General features: G+C 50.1%; 1 protein-coding gene across 2 annotated transcripts in view; it reads left to right on the forward strand.

Moving 5' to 3' along the window:
* The window catches only part of PTDSS1 (phosphatidylserine synthase 1), a 76,159-nt gene extending 64,000 nt beyond the window's left edge, over positions 1-12,159 (forward strand). For both annotated transcript variants that reach the window (XM_058275753.2, XM_058275752.2), the window contains 3 exons: positions 8,228-8,296; positions 9,028-9,097; positions 11,076-12,159. In XM_058275753.2, the coding sequence (XP_058131736.1) occupies positions 8,228-8,296; positions 9,028-9,097; positions 11,076-11,185 (249 nt within the window). In that variant the 3' untranslated portion in view covers positions 11,186-12,159. The remainder of the gene's footprint in view (positions 1-8,227; positions 8,297-9,027; positions 9,098-11,075) is intronic.
* Positions 12,160-19,263: the final 7,104 nt, after the last annotated feature.

The following is a 19,263-nucleotide window of genomic DNA, read 5'->3' on the forward strand; positions in this document are numbered from 1 at the left end:
CAATAAAAAAGAATAATGATCTCCTTTGTATTTAATCTCCAGAATTAATGCTCAAATATATTTTTTCCATCCTCATGAGACCAGATATGAGGAATAGTTTCAATGAGCATGTCAGATGTGCCCAGAAATTTTAACCTTTGCTCCTCTCCATTTTCTCCCTGGCGTGTGCACTTCCAGTCTGTTCATTGTAACACGGCCTGGCCTCAGTCGGGGGGAGGTAGGCGCTTTCCTCACCTGGAGCCAGAGGACCAGGGGGCTGAACTGAGAGGTCAGTGCAGGGGGACTCCTGGAACATGGCCGATGGCCCTTCCAATGACAACCATCGCAGTCCCCCTGCCCTACTGCCTGCCCCAGTGCAGAGGTTTGGACAGAACCCACCGCCCCTCCGCCTGCCTCAGCAGCATCAGCGACACAAAGGTCTCCCCAGACCACATGTTAAGGAAATCCTCTCTGCCACGCAGCTTACAGAGACCCTGCTGTCTCTCTCTAAGTTACAGAGACTCTCCATTACTATTTGACACTTTGCCTATGCCTCCTTATGTTGATATTTTATTGACATTTGTGTCTATGTGACTGTAACTTTATTGAGGACACAAACCACTTTTTATGCTCCCAACCACCTCCACTTCACTTAGCACGGTACCTTGAAAGTCACTCATTCACAGAACACCTGCCACGTGCCCATCAGTGCTGTGCCAGTACTGGAGTCACACAGTGTATTAGTCAGCCAAAGGGGTGCTGATGCAAAATGCCAGAAATCAGTTGGTTTTTATAAAGGGTGTTTATTTGGGGTAGGTGCTTACAGATACCATGCCATAAAGCATAAGTTACTTCCCTCACCAAAGTTTATCTTTACATGTTGGAGCAACATAGTTGCCGACATCTGTGAGGGTTCAGGCTTCCTGGGTTCCTCCCTTCCTGGATCTTGCTTCTCTCCAGGCTCAGCCCCTCTCTTTTCTCCACAAGGTCAGCTGAAGACTATCAGGTGGACAGTTTTGTCTCTTTCCCTGGGGTTTCTGCCATGTGTAAAGAACCATCTCTACTCCTCTGTGTTCTTCTCCTGGCTCAGGTCCTCTCTTCGCGTGACTTGCTCCTCTTTCCTCTGTGTGCTTACATCTCAGGGCTCCAGCTCTAGACTCCAGCATCAAACTCCAGATCAAAACTCCAATATCAAAATCTCCAGCATCAAAAAGCTCCAACTCTGTCCTTTGCCATGCCTTTTATCTGTGAGTCCCCACCCACCAAGTGGCGGGGACTCCACCCTACTGACATGGCCCAATCAAAGCCCTAATCATAATTTAATCATGCCCGGGTTCAAACCAATACATACATAATCCAGTATCTATTTTTGGGATTCTTAACTATATCAAACTGCTACACACGGATAGACAATGGTGATGTCTGTAAGATTTATTGATGTTCACTGTGTGCCAATCACCATTCTAAACCCTGCGTATAAGCTACATATTTAATCCTTACACTTTGAGGGTCAGTAATTTATTATCTCACTTTTATAGATGAGGAAACAAAGGCACACAGAGGTTAAGAAACTTGCCCAAGGTCACACAGCTAATAAGTGGCAGAGCCAGGACTCCAAAGCAGATAGCCTGGCTGCAGAGCTCCGGCTCTCCTTCACTCCCTGCTGATCTCTCCCTCTGAGCATATCTGAGTCCAGATGGGTATTAGACATACAAACTAATTATGTTAATATATGAGAAATACTATAAAATGTATGTGCAGAGGGCAAAAGGCACACTACAGAGAATGCTCCTCTAGTGAAGGCTCCATGGAGGTAACATGTAAGGATTTTGAAAGATGTAACGAATGCCAGGTGCCCCAGCTGAAAACGTAGGGTTGGCTTTCTGTCCTCCATCACTTTTCACATCAGCAGCTCACCAAGTCCTGTTAATTCAGCCATGTAGCTCAACTTCTCCTCTTCCTACTGCCTGTGCAGCTGTCTAGACATCCCCTCCCCCCCATTTTTTCACTATTTTCCCTTCAAATCATTTTCCACACTGCTGCCAAAGTAACCCTCCAGAACTTAGATCTGATTCTGTCATTCCCTGTGGAAGGCCATTTCCTGTTGTCAGGGGCCTGAGGGAGCCCAGTAATAATAATATTTTTCCCAAGCCAAGTTAAATAATTAAGAGACAAGGTGTGGAAGAAGGAGATGGAGGTCAGAATATCATCTTTACTACTGAGTATCTACATTTTTCAATATCAGCTTTAGATGCATGCCAGCAAGGGGCTTCCTGTTATGATACTGAACTCCAGCCCAAGGCAGCAGGCCTCCTGCATCAGTGTGTGTGGCGCATGCACACCTGTAACTACAGCGTGGAGGAACAGACTAGACCGTCAGCTCCCTGTTGGCGGCCTAGCACCCGAGAGAAAGACAGGAAGGGGCAAAGCTGTGCATGCCCAGCTTCCCTCTCTCAGATTCACCCATCAGTAAAGATCCAGCTCTCCAGGGAAGGCGTCAGGGTGGAGAGGAGCCGGGGATATCACATGTGGTGCTCCCTCCACGTAGGAAGACGCGTCCCCTCCGTGAAACCTCCCAGATGAGAAGTAAAACCTTGCTCCTGTGTTTAGGACCTTCCTTAGCTGGGTCACTCCATCCGATCAACCTGCTTAGACTCTGCTCAGTCTAAACCAAACTATTCTTTGTTACCCAAACAAACCATCCTTCCAGACTTCTCTTGCCTTTACTGTGATGTTTCTTTCCTTTGCCTGATCTGAACTACCTTTTCCCTCTGGTGAAGCTGGGATGCTGCGACCAAACTTCAGCTCCTGCCCCCCATGACCTACGCCGTGACCCCCAGGCAGAGGCGGGAACCCCCTCCTCAGCGGCCCGCTGCGCTTTGTGCGTAACTCTTGGGTCCTCTCCCAGTGTATGAATGTAAACTGTCTATTTTGTTTATGTGCCTGTCTCCTCAAACTCGCTCCTCTTGCTCGCAGACAACAAGTTTTGATCATCTGTCACCCCCATTGTCTAGCACCGTGGCTGATATGTAGGAAACTGTAAGTGTGTGGAGAATAAAGGAATGAGCTCAGTAGACAAAGACGGCGAAAATGTGCAGGCAGGCTGGGAGTCAAACACGGACAAAGACGTGAAGGTGTCAGAGGGCACTGTCTCCCCAGGAGAGGGGGAGGTTTTGGGGGGCGAGAGTGCAGAGAGTGAGGCCAGGGAGTAGTGGGGTAGGGGGCGCCTGCCTGTGAAGGGCTTTGGGTGTCTGTGGTTGGACACCCAAGAGGATTTTAAATGGGAAAGCAGTCTGATCTGTATCCTGTAGAGAAACCCTGCGGAGGAGGGGGTTAGCTTAAAGGGGAGGATGAACTGGGGGCAGGGGTGCAGTCAGCAGGGTGCTGGAGGGTCCTGGTGAGAAGCGACGGGGGCTGAGCCCTGCCAGTGCCTCGAGAGCTGTTCCAGAGCCAACTCAGCAGGGCACTGTTGCCCATCTGAAAGCCAGGAAAGGACTTGAGGCAACTTCAGGGTCTCTAGTTTGTGCCCCTCTTGGTGCTGCTGACAGATTGGGGGACATGGGAGAAGCCCACTGATGGAGGAGATGAGTTTGGTTCAGGAGAGTTGGGGCTCGAGGGGCCTTTAGAGCAGGTGACCCTGTCCTGTGTCATTGGAAATTCTACTCTGCCCCGTAGAACTGGAAATACGGGGCTGGCGCTGGACATAGAACCTTGGAGCTGCGGGTATTGCGGTGTGGTCGAGGCCACGGGACAGGTGAGAGGTGGCATAGCCTGTGGGGCAGAGAAGCTGGCTGAGGAGGGAATTGCAAAGGGTGACGCCTGGTGAGGCCGATGCCAGGAGATGGAGCAGCAGAGCCCTGCAGGGGCGCCCTGCGGGCCTGACTGAAGAAAGGCTGATCCCCGCGTTGGCGTTACCAGTGACGAAAGGCGTAGGGGGGGCCTGGTGCCCACAGAGCCCCTTGGAGGGAGGATCAGCACTGCCTTGCACCGTGACCTGTTGAGGAAGCATGGAGACAAGGTCTGGTCACTTTTTCATATTCATGACGTTAATAAAAGAGCGTTCAGCTATGTGGTGCCTCCCACCCTGCTCGGAGGAACACAGCCCCTGATTCCGCCCCCTGCAGGCTAAGAGAACATAGCTGCCACCCGAGAGGGGTGTGGAGCCAAGATCCTATCCCGGGTGCGCACTAGGAAGCCCGCCCGCAGCAGCTGCCCGATCGGTCGTCGTGTCTGAGTGCTCCTTCCCGTGCTGTGGAAGCCGGGCGCCGTCCTCACTGCGGGGCGCTGTCCTCACTGCGGGGCGCCGTCCTCACTGCGGGGCGCTGTCCTCACTGCGGGGCGCTGTCCTCACTGCGGGGCGCTGTCCTCACTGCGGGGCGGCTGTCCTCACTGCGGGGCGCTGTCCTCACTGCGGGGCGCTGTCCTCACTGCGGGGCGGCTGTCCTCGCTGCGGGGCACTGTCCTCACTGCCGGGCACCGTCCTCACTGCGGGGTGCTGTCCTCACTGTGGGGCGCTGTCCTCACTGCGGGGCAGCTGTCCTCACTGCCGGGCGCTGTCCTCACTGCAGGGTGGCTGTCCTCACTGCGGGGCGCTGTCCTCACTGCAGGGTGGCTGTCCTCACTGCCGGGTGCTGTCCTCACTGTCGGGCGCTGTCCTCACTACGGGGCAGCTGTCCTCACTGCCGGGCGCTGTCCTCACTGCGGGGCGGCTGTCCTCGCTGCGGGGCGCTGTCCTCACTGCGGGGCGGCTGTCCTCGCTGCGGGGCGGCTGTCCTCGCTGCGGGGCGCTGTCCTCGCTGCGGGGCGCTGTCCTCACTGCGGGGCGCTGTCCTCACTGCGGGGCGGCTGTCCTCGCTGCGGGGCGCTGTCCTCACTGCGGGGCGCTGTCCTCACTGCGGGGCGGCTGTCCTCACTGCCGGGCGCTGTCCTCACTGCGGGGCGGCTGTCCTCACTACCGGGCGCTGTCCTCACTGCCGGGCGCCGTCCTCACTGCGGGGTGCTGTCCTCACTGTGGGGCACTGTCCTCACTGCGGGGCAGCTGTCCTCACTGCCGGGCGCTGTCCTCACTGCAGGGTGGCTGTCCTCACTGCCGGGTGCTGTCCTCACTACGGGGCAGCTGTCCTCACTGCCGGGCACTGTCCTCACTGCGGGGCGGCTGTCCTCGCTGCGGGGCGCTGTCCTCACTGCGGGGCGCTGTCCTCACTGCGGGGTGGCTGTCCTCACTACCGGGCGCTGTCCTCACTGCTGGGCGCCGTCCTCACTGCGGGGTGCTGTCCTCACTGCGGGGCGCTGTCCTCACTGCGGGGCGGCTGTCCTCGCTGCCGGCGCTGTCCTCACTGCAGGGTGGCTGTCCTCACTGCCGGGTGCTGTCCTCACTGTGGGGTGGCTGTCCCCACTGCCGGGCGCTGTCCTCACTGCCGGGCGCCGTCCTCACTGCGGGGCGGCTGTCCTCACTGCCGGGTGCTGTCCTCACTGCCGGGTGCTGTCCTCACTGCGGGGCGGCTGTCCTCGCTGCGGGGCGCTGTCCTCACTGCCGGGCGCTGTCCTCGCTGCGGGGCGCTGTCCTCACTGCGGGGCGGCTGTCCTCACTGCCGGGCGCTGTCCTCACTGCGGGGCGGCTGTCCTCGCTGCGGGGCGCTGTCCTCACTGCGGGGCGGCTGTCCTCGCTGCGGGGCGCTGTCCTCACTGCCGGGTGCTGTCCTCACTGCGGGGCGGCTGTCCTCACTGCGGGGCTGCTGTCCTCACTGCCGGGCGCCGTCCTCACTGCGGGGTGCTGTCCTCACTGCAGGGTGCTGTCCTCACTGCCGGGCGCTGTCCTCGCTGCGGGGCGCTGTCCTCACTGCCGGGTGCTGTCCTCACTGTGGGGCGGCTGTCCTCACTGCCGGGCGCTGTCCTCACTGCAGGGTAGCTGTCCTCAATACCAGGTGGCTGTCCTCACTGCCAGGCGCTGTCCTCACTGCCGGGTGCTGTCCTCACTGCGGGACGCTGTCCTCACTGTGGTGTGGCTGTCCTCACTGCGGGGCGCTGTCCTCACTGCCGGGCGCTGTCCTCACTGCAGGGCGGCTGTCCTCACTGCCGGGCTCTGTCCTCACTGCAGGGCGGCTGTCCTCACTGCCAGGTGCTGTCCTCACTGCAGGGCGGCTGTCCTCACTACCGGTGCCATGTGATTGCCTGGCTCACACCCTATGTCGGGTTTTCCTCGCTCCACCCTCTTCTTTAAACAAAATCTGTACAATTGCTATTTTAAATCCAGGCTCTGATGTTTTAAGTGGGTACGTGCCTAGATTTCCGCAGGTGTAATTGCAGCCCCATAAATGAACAAGCCTTTGTCTCCTGGGACAAGAGTAAGCTGGGCCTCTTTATTCTTGGGTCAAGTGGTGAGTTTGGCAACTGCAGCAGGTCCTTTGTGTGGCCATTGTGATGATAAGCACCTGTCGCTCACCACCTGCCAGTGTTTGCCTGGCTCCTTACAGAGCCAGCTGTGCCTGCTGGAGGAGCGAGCCCCACTCCCCTGCCTGCCCTGCCAGGGCCCGGGCTGGGGAAGGAGGGGGCCGCGCCCCACGCACCTGCCCTCTGGTGGGCAGAATTGGCAATGACAGCCCCCTCCTCCGTCACTGCTCATTTGGTCTAATGGAGCTCTCTGTGGCCAGCCTCCCGGCCTCCACCTCCCAGCCACAGTTCTGGGAGATGCCTAAGCTCTTTGTGAAGGGCCTAACACATGCCTAAGCTTACACATCTTCTCTAGCCTTTCCTACTCTTTCCATGCCATAAAAATGGTATGTTTAATGTTGGTGTAGATTAGAAATCTGAGCAAGAACTAGAAAATGTTAAAGATTAGGAGTTCCTCATTTTATAATTTTAATATATTCACTCACTGCCGAGGTGCAGAGTGTCTACTCCTGGCTCTGGGCTTGGATGGGTTGATGGATGAATGGATAGAAATATTGATAGAGATCAACATTTAAAAAAATATCTAATGCCCCCTCCCCTTCAAACTTGCATCCAGGGATATCAGGAGACCTGTGTTCAGCCCCAGTCTTGCTGTACACTAGCTGCTCGTGTGTCCTTGAGAAGGCCATGCACCTCTCGGAGCCTTCGTTCCCCTTCTGTAAAATGAGAGGTGTTGCAATGAATGATCTCTGAGGTGATCCTTTTAGATGTAAAATTATGATTCTTGGAAGGAATTATTACCTCATGAAAAGCTCCCACCATCATGTGTCCACGGTTGGGGTAAGAGGACAGATCCCCAACAGGAAAAGCAACTTAGACAGCCAAGGTGGTTCCACGTAAGTGGATTCCAAAAGCAAGGATGCTGGAGAGATTCAGTGGTGGGGTGGGAGGTCGTTTTGGTTTGGGGTTGGTTCACTTTCAGTCCGGAAGTCCTGGCTGAGGTGCTCTTGCTCTCCTGACATGCTCTCTCCTCTCTCCTTTAGAACTCAGGCCAGGTAGTCAGATTTAAAACTTCCACTGCTCTCAGTTTTTTGACACATTTTGAAACTGGCTTTTGGCATACTGCTATTCTTTCGTCGCACTAGAGTATAATTTAGGGTCTGGTGTGGGGCAGTGGGGAAGGGGGGGGCGTAGAGTTGATCTTTGTCTCTGTGTCTCCATGGACCACACCTTTATCTTTCCACTTACAAAGCTCTTTTATGTTCTTTTTATTTTTGCCATAAGAAAAACAAAAGCGGGCCCCTGGCATTAACAGCAGTGAGCAGGCATGCTGGCATCCTCATCTGCTGGGCCCTGTCACACCGTGGGTGCCTGTCCTAAATGCCCTCAAGCCACCACTGTGATCTCAGGCCGAATGAAACTTCTTTTTCATTCTAAGTCTTCTTCACCACAGAAGCTTATAACTCTAGTGATGGGGGTAGATACAGAGGCTCCACCATGAAAATTAGAAATATGATGTAGAATCCTATTCGTTCTCTTAAAAAAAGAACCTGCCACACTGTTAAGCACATCCTGCCTCATTTTACATCTAAAAATGATCTTGCCTTGTGACAACAGAGTCACAAGTGGTAACTCTGGTCCCATCATAACTCTTTTTGCCACATGCTTTGGGGATGCTCGCTCTGTTCGTCTCTTGGGGCGTGATCTCTGCCATGTCCTGCCATTTTGTCACCGGATGTCCTAGGCGTGCATGGCTGCGAGCCGTCTTGGGTGAATTCCCACTGAAACCCAAGTGTTGCATGAAGCAGAACTTTTTCATGGAACATTCATAAAATGGTTTTTTATTTTTCTCTTCCAGGCTTTCACCACTTTCCTGTGTTTGTATGGCATGGTTTGGTACGCAGAATACTATGGTCACCGAGAAAAGGTACAGACAAAGGAAAGCTAAGGATGGCCTTTATTTAAAGTAACCACCTCCTGCTTGAACCTAACCCAGAGCAGATTGTGTAAGAGCGTTGTGGAGTAGCCGGCACTGTAAGAGCTCCCTCCACCTCGCCACTGTAGAAACGTAACCTTTGTAGTCCCCGTCCTCTGGCAGTTGCAGTCCTTGCTTGTGACTGCCCTGCTCAAGAGGTCAGTATTTTTGTCCTCCTTTTGTAAGAAGTTTAAAACTTAATTATATGTGCGGTGAAAAGGAAGTCGTGTGGAACACACTGGACCAGTTCTTGAAAGGCTTCCCACTGCATAGAAACTTCTTTCTTTGTCTCACCTTGGGGATCCCATCTGTAAAATGCAGATACGCCAGTCCCATGCACCTCAGAGCAGTTAGAGACCAGACAGACATGGGCTTAAAACACTAGGAGAGTCGTCGCCTGCAATATTTGGTCATCACCTACAATATTTGGCTTAGCTGCTCATTAGTTAAGAAACTAAAGGCACTTTCTAGAAGAGTTATTCTGCATTCTCTTGGTTGCCCTGGGAATTAGAAGAGCCTTGATTTTATAGGCGGGCAACATAAGCACAGGGAGGTTTTGTCACTTGCTAGTGACGTTGCCCAGCCTGGGGCAGTCGGGAACAGAGCCTCAGATGCAAACGTTCTCGTTTTTTTTGCCCTGCCACTGCTTAAAATGCTGTCACTCAGCCTCTCTCTCTCCCTAGACCTACTCAGAGTGCGAAGATGGCTCCTACAGTCCAGACATCTCCTGGCCTCATGGGAAGGGTGCAAAAGGTATCTTTCTTGTTGATTGTTTAAAACTTTACTGAACCCTCTACCTCCTTAGGCCAGCAAGGAGATTTAGAATCAATATTTATGCTGCAGATGTTGATATGTTCACTCTGAAGGGTCTCAAGCCTACTCATTGATTATCTCCTGTTGCTTAGTAAGAAACAAAGAGCCCCTCAAGATCTGCCCAAGAGGCTTGCGTTGTAAGAAGAGGCTCCACGTAGCACTGTTGATTCTGAGGCGGGAAGATGTAACAAGGCCAGCACGGGTGCAGGCCACCTGATGGGAAGGTTCTTCCTCTTGGCTTTTATCCTGAGGGAAAACAGAAAGAATTAGGTACCAAGAGGAGAAGCTTCTCAAAAGAGGTGCTTTGGTCTGATCTCATTGATTCGAGGGACAGACCAGCATGAGGGATTTCCATAGTGTCATAGGGATCCTCCACGGTGTCTCTCTCCATGGGGCACTTTGGAAAGATTTGGGGCCACCTGTTTATTTTAAAAATGGGGTGTGTGGAATAATAGTGCTGAGAAGGTGCCATGGGGCAGTAATTCCTTTCCACCTCCTCTGAGCTGATCGGGAGACTTGACTGAGGGGGAAGAATTATGAATTATTATTATTTCGTGTGAACTCACAGAGCAAGCTCAGAGAAGCAGAGAGGACTAGGGAGGAGAAGGCAGCCTGTCCCAGGTGCTCTCCTGAGTTCCCTGGGGATCAAGCTTAGTAGAGGGCTCCGTGGGGAAAACTCACACACCCTGCTGAGTGCCTGTCACCCTTTCTGAGATGGTTCCTCTTAGACCCACTTTGGGGTGCTAGTAGAGGTGGGGCCAAGGAGTTGAACAGTTACCTTACAATCTCTCCCCTTAAAATCGTTGGCCTTCTGGGTTCTCCATTGGAAAGAATAAAATCATTAAGTGGTGGTAGAGATATATTTAAATGAAAAGTAGACATAATAATAAAAGAAAAACAGCTTTAGAGTGGTAAAAGAATCTCCTGGACTAAGCCAAATGCTACTTACAAAGGAGACAAAAACTCTGGGAACTTTGCTTTTAATGGCTGTCTTAGGTGGAGATTTCCTACAGGGCTGGACCTGAGTCTGGGAGCAGAGGACCCTCTAGCTTAGCTGCTCACCCTAGGGTGGACCCCAGGGTCAATCTGTAGCCACCTCAGTGCCGGAAAGTTCTGTTGACTTCCCCAGCCCTTGCACACGCTGCATCCTCTGCCTGGACCCCAGCCCCGCCCTTCCTCCCCCTGCCTCCACCCTCCCGCACCTGCTGATGCCCGCCATTGCTCAGGACTCAGCAAAATGCCCTCACGGAGGTCTTTCTCTGCGCTGCCAGAGCACCAAGAAATAATATAGTATGACAGATTATTCTGCCCCTGCCAAACTGTGAGCTTCTTGAGGGCATGCGTCCAACGTCAAGGTGCTATGTGGCCCCAGGGTCTATCTGTCATGAGCAGCAGGAGGCTGGTCTGTAAAGGTCAAACAAAAGAGGCCCATAATACCTTTAGAGTCAAGAAGCCTTTCCAGCTTAGAATTTAGAAACTGGCATGTAGCAGATTAAGGGGTACAAACTAGGTAATGCATCCTTTGGGGTACAAGGGTGGGATGGATATCCACTGTGGTTTAGATTTTAATCGTCCCCCATTTGTGCTCTCAGTGTCATTTGCACTTTCACTTTTGGTCCCAATAGTCACAACCGCAATCTACCCCGCTGCTCCTCCGCAGTGTGGGTGTAGAAATCCTTTCTGGGGTCCATGACCTTGCCTGCCCGAGGCACCAGCCGTACCAATTGAATCCTGGCGTTTCTGTGTGCCCTGCCTTAACTTACTAAAGAGGCCACTAGGTGGAGTGCAAGTGTCAGCGGAAGAGCCTGCGTTTCGCGGGCAGGCACCTCAGTCTGGAAAGGGACACTGCCAATCCCAGGCCCAGACCCCCCAATCCAAGCAGCCCAAAGTGACGGTGTGTCCTGATTCCTTTGGCCAGGGTCTGAAGACAGCCCACCCAAGCATTCGGGCAACAGCGAGAGCCATTCTTCCAGAAGAAGGAATCGACATTCCAAATCAAAAGTCTCCAACGGCGTTGGAAAGAAATGAAAGACTCTGGTGAATCAAAGATGATCCAGAGCGTGCCGAGAACTGAGAGGGAACCGGAACTTGTTTGGGCCTTCCTGTTAGGAGGTGAAAATGCACAGAGCAAACAGGACAAGGAGATGGAACTTTTGGGGGTCGCTGTTTGAGAGTGTCGGTCAGGCTTCCCACAGACCTGGCCATATCAGGCTGCGACCCCTTGCCACTTTGGGGTCTCTTCTAATGTCAGCACTTGGCATGCAGTCACCGGTAGCAATTCAGTGTGTTCGAAGGAAAAGGGAGCTGTTTCCTCACAGCTGCCAAGTACTGCCTTGCGCGTGGGTGTGTTGTGGATGCATTTTAAACCTCTTCATTCAGACAAGACATTAACTGTACAGTTAACGGACAGACCGGCCCCCAGGTTTTATGTTCATGAGTCTGCCTTTCCATTTGATTGATTTAAGTTCAGACTGCCTTTTTTTTTTTTAATATTGTTACTCATTTTTAAGTTAGGCTGCTTAAAAGCCCTTCAGAAGCCACTGCTAGAATTGAAATTGGGAGAGGTTTCACCTCCCTTCTAGAGAAAAAAAGGGAAGAGTTTTGTGTTACTATTTAGCAACCTCAGCTCCCTTTGTGAAACCTTCAGCCACATGGCTGGGGTGTCAGGCAGTCTAGGAAAAGGCTAGTTTCCTGGGTGGGATCCTGGGCTCCTGAACTGAGCCTTTCTTGTTCCAGTCCAAATATCGTTTGTTCAGACGTATCCACAGTGCACAAAAGTGAGTCTTTTACAGGCAGTGAACACGGCAGCTTCTCCCCGCAGCCAGGTGCCTTTTACAATTTGTTTGTTTTCCTTCCATGCTGTGTTGCTGACATTGTCTTTAAATCACATGTGAGGTGCTGGTGAGTATTACTTTTTGTCTGTGCCATGCTCTAGAACATTTACCCTGATAGTTCACCACCGCTGATGGATCCCTGTTTGAAATAAAATAATTCACGTTCAAGCTCGTCACAGATCTGTCTCTGTGAAATGCTCATTTCCTTGTAACTTACTGGTATTTTCCATTGTTTGTAATTAATCATGGTATTTTTTTCAAGTAGCTTTAGGGTAACATGAATGTGTTTGTTTTATACAGTAATAAAAGAAAAGGAAAAAAAGTACTTATTTTAGAGAGCTTATAGTCACCCATGTCCTATAGTTAACCTTTTCAGGGGCTCGAAAGAACAGCAGCAAAATGGCCATGGTGTTTGCTCTAGTAATGGTTGCATCAATCCAGTTGGATATTTTCCCTCACAAATGGCCAGAGCCTAGATGATTGGCTTTTAGCTCTAACGTCACAGAAAGCTATCCATTTGTTCCCTCATTTTACAGAGCACTAAGATTTCAATGTCTTTTTTCCCCTTTAAGGAAATGTAACCATAGAAGTGCCCTGCCTTTCTTTTTCTGCAAAAAATAAAAATAAAAATAAAAATAAATTCAGGGGTGAAAGGGTTAAATGAATCATGCAAGCTGGGGTCACTCCCTGTGCTCTGTGCCCCGGGCCACCACTGGGTTCTGAGCCTCGCAGAGGCTGGCTCCTACAGCCGGGTGTGGTGTAAGCTTGGAAGTGCCAGCAATCCCCCAGGTTTAGGGGACAGGTAAGGGTGTCAGCTGGGATGGACCACATCTCTGCACTTCCCCTTGCTATCAAAGCAGAGTCATTCCCACAGAGTGCTGAAGACAGGCAAAGAAGGACACGTTTCTTAAATCCGCTTGCACTCTCAACTATCAAAGAGCCCTTTTAAGACAGAGGTACAAATGCACATGTTATTTTACTTTGAAAGCTGCCATATGGAGAAATGAGTAGATAAGTGTGGGGTTTTTCCCTGCATTTGGTTTTTGGGTGCACTGAGAGCCTGCAGACCTGGTCTCAACATCCTTCATGCGTGGGGCCTGTCACTGAGTGTCTCCAAGTTTGTTTTCTGGGAGCGTGGAGCCCAATGCATCAGCGCCTCTCTGCATCTGACTTTTTCCCCAAGGCCGGCCCGTGGTTAGCCTGCGGTAAATTTGATATTGCTGTGAGATATAGGAAGAGCAAAGGGACAATTTTTCCTCCATGTCTTTGGGGAGTTCTCAGACACTTCCCGTGCCCTCTCTGTGAATGTAAACTTTCTCTTCTCCCCCTTCAGTAGGAACTCTTGACTACAATGGTTACACGACCAGTACTTCCCATGACTGGCCAACAGCCCCGCGGCTATTGCCTCCTGGAAGCCCTCCTGCTCTCCCACCTGTTCCTATGAAAAGGGCCTGGATGCTTCAGGGCCATCAATTAATATCTGAGAGGATTTGTTACAAATTCCCTCATGTTCATCATTTGGAATCTGCCCTTTTAAGGGACACCATTATTTTGGATTTAACGATTAAGAATGTTTTATATATTTATCTTCTTGAGTAGTATGGCATCACGTGTTTGTATTTCTCTCTTTTTGCCATTCTTGGTCTTTCCATGGTCTTTTCCCACCTTTCTTGTGTCCGTTTTCACCACTTGTAAAAAGCCTTGACCATGCCATTCCCACTGGCCTGTTAAGCATGTTGGTGATAAAAGATAGCCTGTAAATGCTGGTTTAGTAGTGAGCTTGTGAGTAATAAGTACTCAGGAAAAGGAAAAGGAAATTCTTTAGCAGATACATCAGGTTCAGCCCTAGTGGTTTTCCCTCAGACACTGCAGCATAGCATCTCTGGGTGACACCTTTTGTCCAGGCTCACCCTTTGAATCGTTCTCCTGGTTTGTTTTGTTTATTGTAATAGTGTACTCGGTTGGCCCCTCACAGGGTCACCGAGAATGAGGTGAGGTTGAACACTGAAGGGGAGGCTAAAAACAGAGTGGAAAAGAAAAAAATGTAACCACTGGAAACCAGACTGAGGTGAGCACTTTGAACCCAGGGGAGTTTAACTTCTCTGCTCCTTGGATTGTCCTCAGTGATGGCTGAGGAATGCCTGGGCCACCATGCTCGTTTATACCATCCTCCTGTTGTGACAGGAAGAATCTCACTGATGGGCTATTGCAATCCCTAATATATTTCCCATTTTATGATTAAAATCAAGATGTAAAGAGAATGAAGACTTCTCTTTATCAGTGCTTCATTATGCAGTGCCCCTCTTTCTTTCCTATGTGTGTGGGCAAGGCAGGGTTATTCAAGATTTGGCTCTTTGCAAAGTTAACATCAGTAACGGCTGAGACCAGTGGGCTGCCCATAATCGTTAGATTTTTACAACATTTCTCCTTACCACATTTTATTCCAGACCAGATGCTAGGACTATCACAGGTGAAGACTGTAATATTCCTTAATTGAACTTCGGTATTATCTTCGATATAGTAAATAAATATGGCTTTTTTATTTTACTTTGCTTACTTCTGTAAATTGAAAGAAGTGATTTACCGATGTCTCCTAAATAAGGGTGAAAACAGACATGATTCTTTTTAGTCTGTGGGAATGCTGAATTATAAAAATCTTCCTTGTCGTAGATGTTTACTAAAAACTGCCTTTAATGCATTTCAGAAATTCATCTGTGACTTTTGTCTACCCTGACTTTCCCTCTCCTGCACCTTGTATGAATTTTGAAACTGTCTGTCCTAAGAGAAGAAATTCGTTGTCACTCTAACACCGTTCAGAGGTATCTCCGAGACCTCACACGGCTAAACCTAGCTTATACATGGTGATAATCTGGGTCAAAACTGGTCACTTTATATACAGCATGCCAGGCAGACTGGCTGGGAAATGGGATGACAGGCAAGCTTCTTGCCCACAGTCCTGGCAAAAGGGACTTCTGAGCCCCAGCATTATTTCCCTCTTGGAACAGAGGAGGGTATTGGCAAATCCACTTCCTTTTTAAAAACCTTTTGAGGACAGTAATGTCAATCAGAAAATAGAAGCTGCCTAAGGGTTTTGCTCTCACAGCTGAGGCAGCCAACCCCCCAGCCTCTTCAGCCATGCTGGGCTCATGCATGTTATACCCTTTGTGCCCAAGTGTTAATGATCATTTCCGCTTTGTTACTGGAATGTGCTGAAGAAATAACATTACTGAAGGCTGCAAATTCATGGGTTCTGATGATGCCCTGTAGTGGCAGGAAGGTTTCCTCTGAGCCGCCTGGCCTCCTGTTCCCTCTACTGGTGCTCCTGTGCGGGGCATGTACCTCCTTCCTGGATGCTGAGTAAGGGGGGGCTCATGTGACTTTACAAACCACAGGAAATGAGGTTTGTTCGCCTTTAAAAGAAAAATGAAAAATTTGAGACTAAAAAACCAAATTATTGCATTTTCATGTCTACAGTATATATGTATTCACAGTTGCTTTAATTGTGTCGAATTGCAGACAGGCTTTATATAATAACAATCTGTACTAGAAAATCTGGACTGTAAACCTTACTATTCCCACTTGCCAGACAAAGGGCTGTTTTGGCTCATTCTTATCAATTTGACTGCATACATCATGGACTGATTAGGTATTTTACGCATGCAACCTGGGAATGGCTTAAGGAAGATCTCCAGCTTTCAAAATGTTTAGGATCCTCCATCTTCTCTTTGAGTGGATGAAATCCAGTGTGGGAGTGGGGGAGGGTGGGTGAAAGAGTTCACCATTGCCCCTACTAACATCTGAGGGCTGGAGCCCCTGGCGGAGCTCTTGGAACCTCCTCCCTCGTCCCTGAGGGCACCTCCCTGTGTCCTCCTAGTGGCCACAGTCACACTCAGCTTGGGTGGCTAGTGAACCTAGTGCCAAGAGCAGCAATTTCCATTCCAAAGCAGGGGCATCACTGAGACCCTCCCCATGTGTATCCAGCAATGTACATATTTATGTTCTTTCTGAATCCTGTGCATTGAGTGGTGATATCCTCCATTTTATAGGAATATGGAACTTACGGAGGTTAAGAACCTAACCCAAGATCATATGGCCAGTAGGTGGCTGTCTGGTCAACCCAGAGCCTCCTGCTCTTTCTCCCATCCCAAGCTCCTGATTCAGTTCTTGTGCACACACACTTCTTAATCCCAAGAGCCACCACATATGCCCACTGCCCTAGCTCCCGGCAGCCTCAGCAGCTGGTAAATGGGTGAAGAACCAGTGCCTTGGTGGTGTCCCACGCCTTTATCATCCCCTCTTCCTTTGAAGGAGACTCGGTTTGACACAGATCTCAGGTCCTCAGTTGGTTACAGACGGCCAGACCTCCCTGCCCCTCTCCAGATGTCAGCTCCCTGTGAGATTGACCAGTTGTGTCAGTAGAAGGAATAATTAGTGTTGGCCTTTGTTGTCTCTTAGGTGTCTTGTAGTGGACGGATTCTTGCTTCAACATCCTTTTTTTTTCCCCCTGTGAAGTAAAGTCAAGATGCCATTACTTAAAGCAGAATCCCATCTCTCCATTTGGGTTCTCTTCTTGGTGTTTTGATGCATTCTGCAAACTGTTGGAAAGCAATTCCTTTTGCCTGTGGCAGCTCCTTCTGCCCTCAGGAATCTGATTTACAATCCGGGGAGGCCATAAACCTCTGCTCTTCAGTTTTGAAAAAACAGCAAAGTATAGGAAAGAATGTAAATTATAAATACTGAATTCCTACGGTCAGCAATAATGTTATGGCCTGGTTCTTTTTTACGTGTGGCATGCACATGGCTTTAATTTCTAAGGGTTTGGGTTCCCTCATCCCCATCCCACCTACCCCCATATTTCTAGGGAAATGTCCTGCTGACATATACTGTTTTCCCAAAATCAGAAATAACATTTTTCTGATGAATCACTTGCCAAAATCCTTTGAAATGCCACACTTCCCAGAGAGGGATGGGACAATAAGTGACAATGACATCCCCATATTAATTAGGCTGCTGATCTGGCATCGCTCCATACCAAACTCCCAATATTCTCACTTAGCAAAACGCCCAATTTTAACTTGCCAGAAGGAGGTTTTACTGTATGTTTTTGAAATTCTGGTCTTGTCCCCCTTATCAGTCAAGGTTCCGCTCGCTAACTGGGAACAGACTCGGGATTGCTGCGGCAAGCAGCATGGACAGCCGCAGAGTCGTACTGAAGACCAAAAGGCAACGTGGGTTTGAATTTTCGTTCCAGCGGTGGGTCAGCTCCAGGCTAAAGTTTCACAGGCTGAGCAGAAGCAGCTCCTGGCTCTGCTGCGGCGGCGGGAGGGAGGCGCTGGTCGCTGGTGTGAGTTTCCGCCGCTGTGCTCAAGCCTCAGAAGCTAGTGCTGGGTAAGGCTGTGCTGGCGTTCGGCGTCTCCCCTCTTAAGGCCAACTCATCCCCGTTCAAAATGATGGATGAAAGCTGAAAAAACAGCCAGGGCCTCAAAGCTCCCAGGATCCTGTTAAAACAGCCCGAGTCAGCCAGAGTTTTTATCGTGGTCAGTAGGCTTGTGCTTCTCTTTGTGAGATCAGCGAGGATGGTGATGGAGCAGTTTGTGGTGCTTAAACTCACAAACACACCCACCCACAGAAATACGTCATCTCACAGGCACCTTCACTCACACTTCACCCTTGACGTCTTTCAGGTTTTCTTTGGACCACATTTTATTCTCAAAATGCGAGGCTCAGGGTAAGTGGTGCAGGCCAGACCACACAGAGGGTGTAAAGGGGCGGGCTGAGGTTCCCATCTTATGTCTGGGTGGACGTGTGTGCTCTAGCCGCCCGGACAACCTCAGCTGCAGGCGTGTCCCTCAATATTGCATATCAGCCAGACAGTTTTTGTTTATGCACATCGAAGTCACTTCAACAGAAAGGGAAGATGAGCCCAGCAGCGTGATCCAGAGAAAATGTACACATCAGCCTTCTGTTTGGACTGGGATTTTCATGTTAAACTTAAAAAGGGAAGTGACAGAATCAGGGTTCCTGAGTAGCGAATGCTTAAGTGTGATTGTTGTAGTGTCACTGGCTTTCTAGGCCACATTGCTGCAAACAGCAGAGTTGCTTTTCTTAAATTTGAAATCTCACCAAAAATGGCCCAAGGACAAAAACAAAAATCGACATCACCTGCTTGACTCTGTCTCAACTTTTCACACTTATCCTATTCCAACCCTTGATTTTTAAATAAATTATTGCAACCCATTAGTTGTATCTTGTTTAAGGAAACCCTTAAATGCCGAGCTGCTTGGGCTTGGAGAGGGAACCAAATACATTCCTTAATATTTCATGTGTTGAGATCACCCTTCTGCAGTTGAGATACTGAGGTGAGTAGCTAGTGCAGCAGTTTGCCCTCCTTGGTAAAATGAGCAATTCTAAAGGGAACACTGATTCAGGCTCGGTGCTAAGTGCTTTCCATGGGTTATCCGATTTATTCCTTGCAAGAGCCTTGTTGTTGTTGCCCCATTTTACAGATGGGACACAAGAGGTGGATAGTCAGCACAAGTAATCTCATTCTAGAACACAAATAGTGATGCTTCTGCCTGAGGGGCAGTAGCATAAAAACTCTGGCACTGGCGTCAGACTTCCTAGGTTGGAATCTTGCCCCCACCACTTACAAGCTGTAAGTGGGTTTTAATCTCTGCTCTTCTGTAAAATGAGAATGGTAATACATACCTTGTAGGGTCGTCATGAAGATTTAATAAATTCATTCTTTTAAAAGCACTAAGAACAATGTCCAGCCTGTAGAAAGTGCTCAATAAATGAGAGCTGTTATCGTTATTGTGCCGAATGCTTGCTTAGAGGCAGGGGACCAACCTTAAGGAAGTGATTGTAAGAATCTAGGCAGGAGCTGGTGAGGACCTGATCTAGGGCAGCCTTAGAATGGAGAGGAGGGGACAACTGGAGAAGCCTGACAGAGAGCAGCAGCAGGACGTGATGCCCGATGAGAGAGAGGAATTTGGGATCCTTGGCATCACAGAGGACCAAGCCCCGTGTCCAGCATCGTCTCCTGTTGATCCCCCGCCCTCACTCCCCCCGCTCCTTTACACATAGCACTACTGAACCGCTTTCAGTTCCCCAAGGCCCACCAAGTCCAGCAGCTTGAGGGCCCCTCCAAGTCTTTGACGCGCCTGGTGAGCTTCATTCATCCTTCAGATCTCAGCTCAGACACTCGATGCTCTGGGAGGCCCCTGCCCCCAGAGCCTTCCCTGTGTGCTCTTATCCATCTCGTAGCAGTCA

The sequence above is a fragment of the Dasypus novemcinctus genome, chromosome 14 (genome assembly GCF_030445035.2).
Source record: "Dasypus novemcinctus isolate mDasNov1 chromosome 14, mDasNov1.1.hap2, whole genome shotgun sequence".
NCBI lineage: Eukaryota > Metazoa > Chordata > Mammalia > Cingulata > Dasypodidae > Dasypus > Dasypus novemcinctus.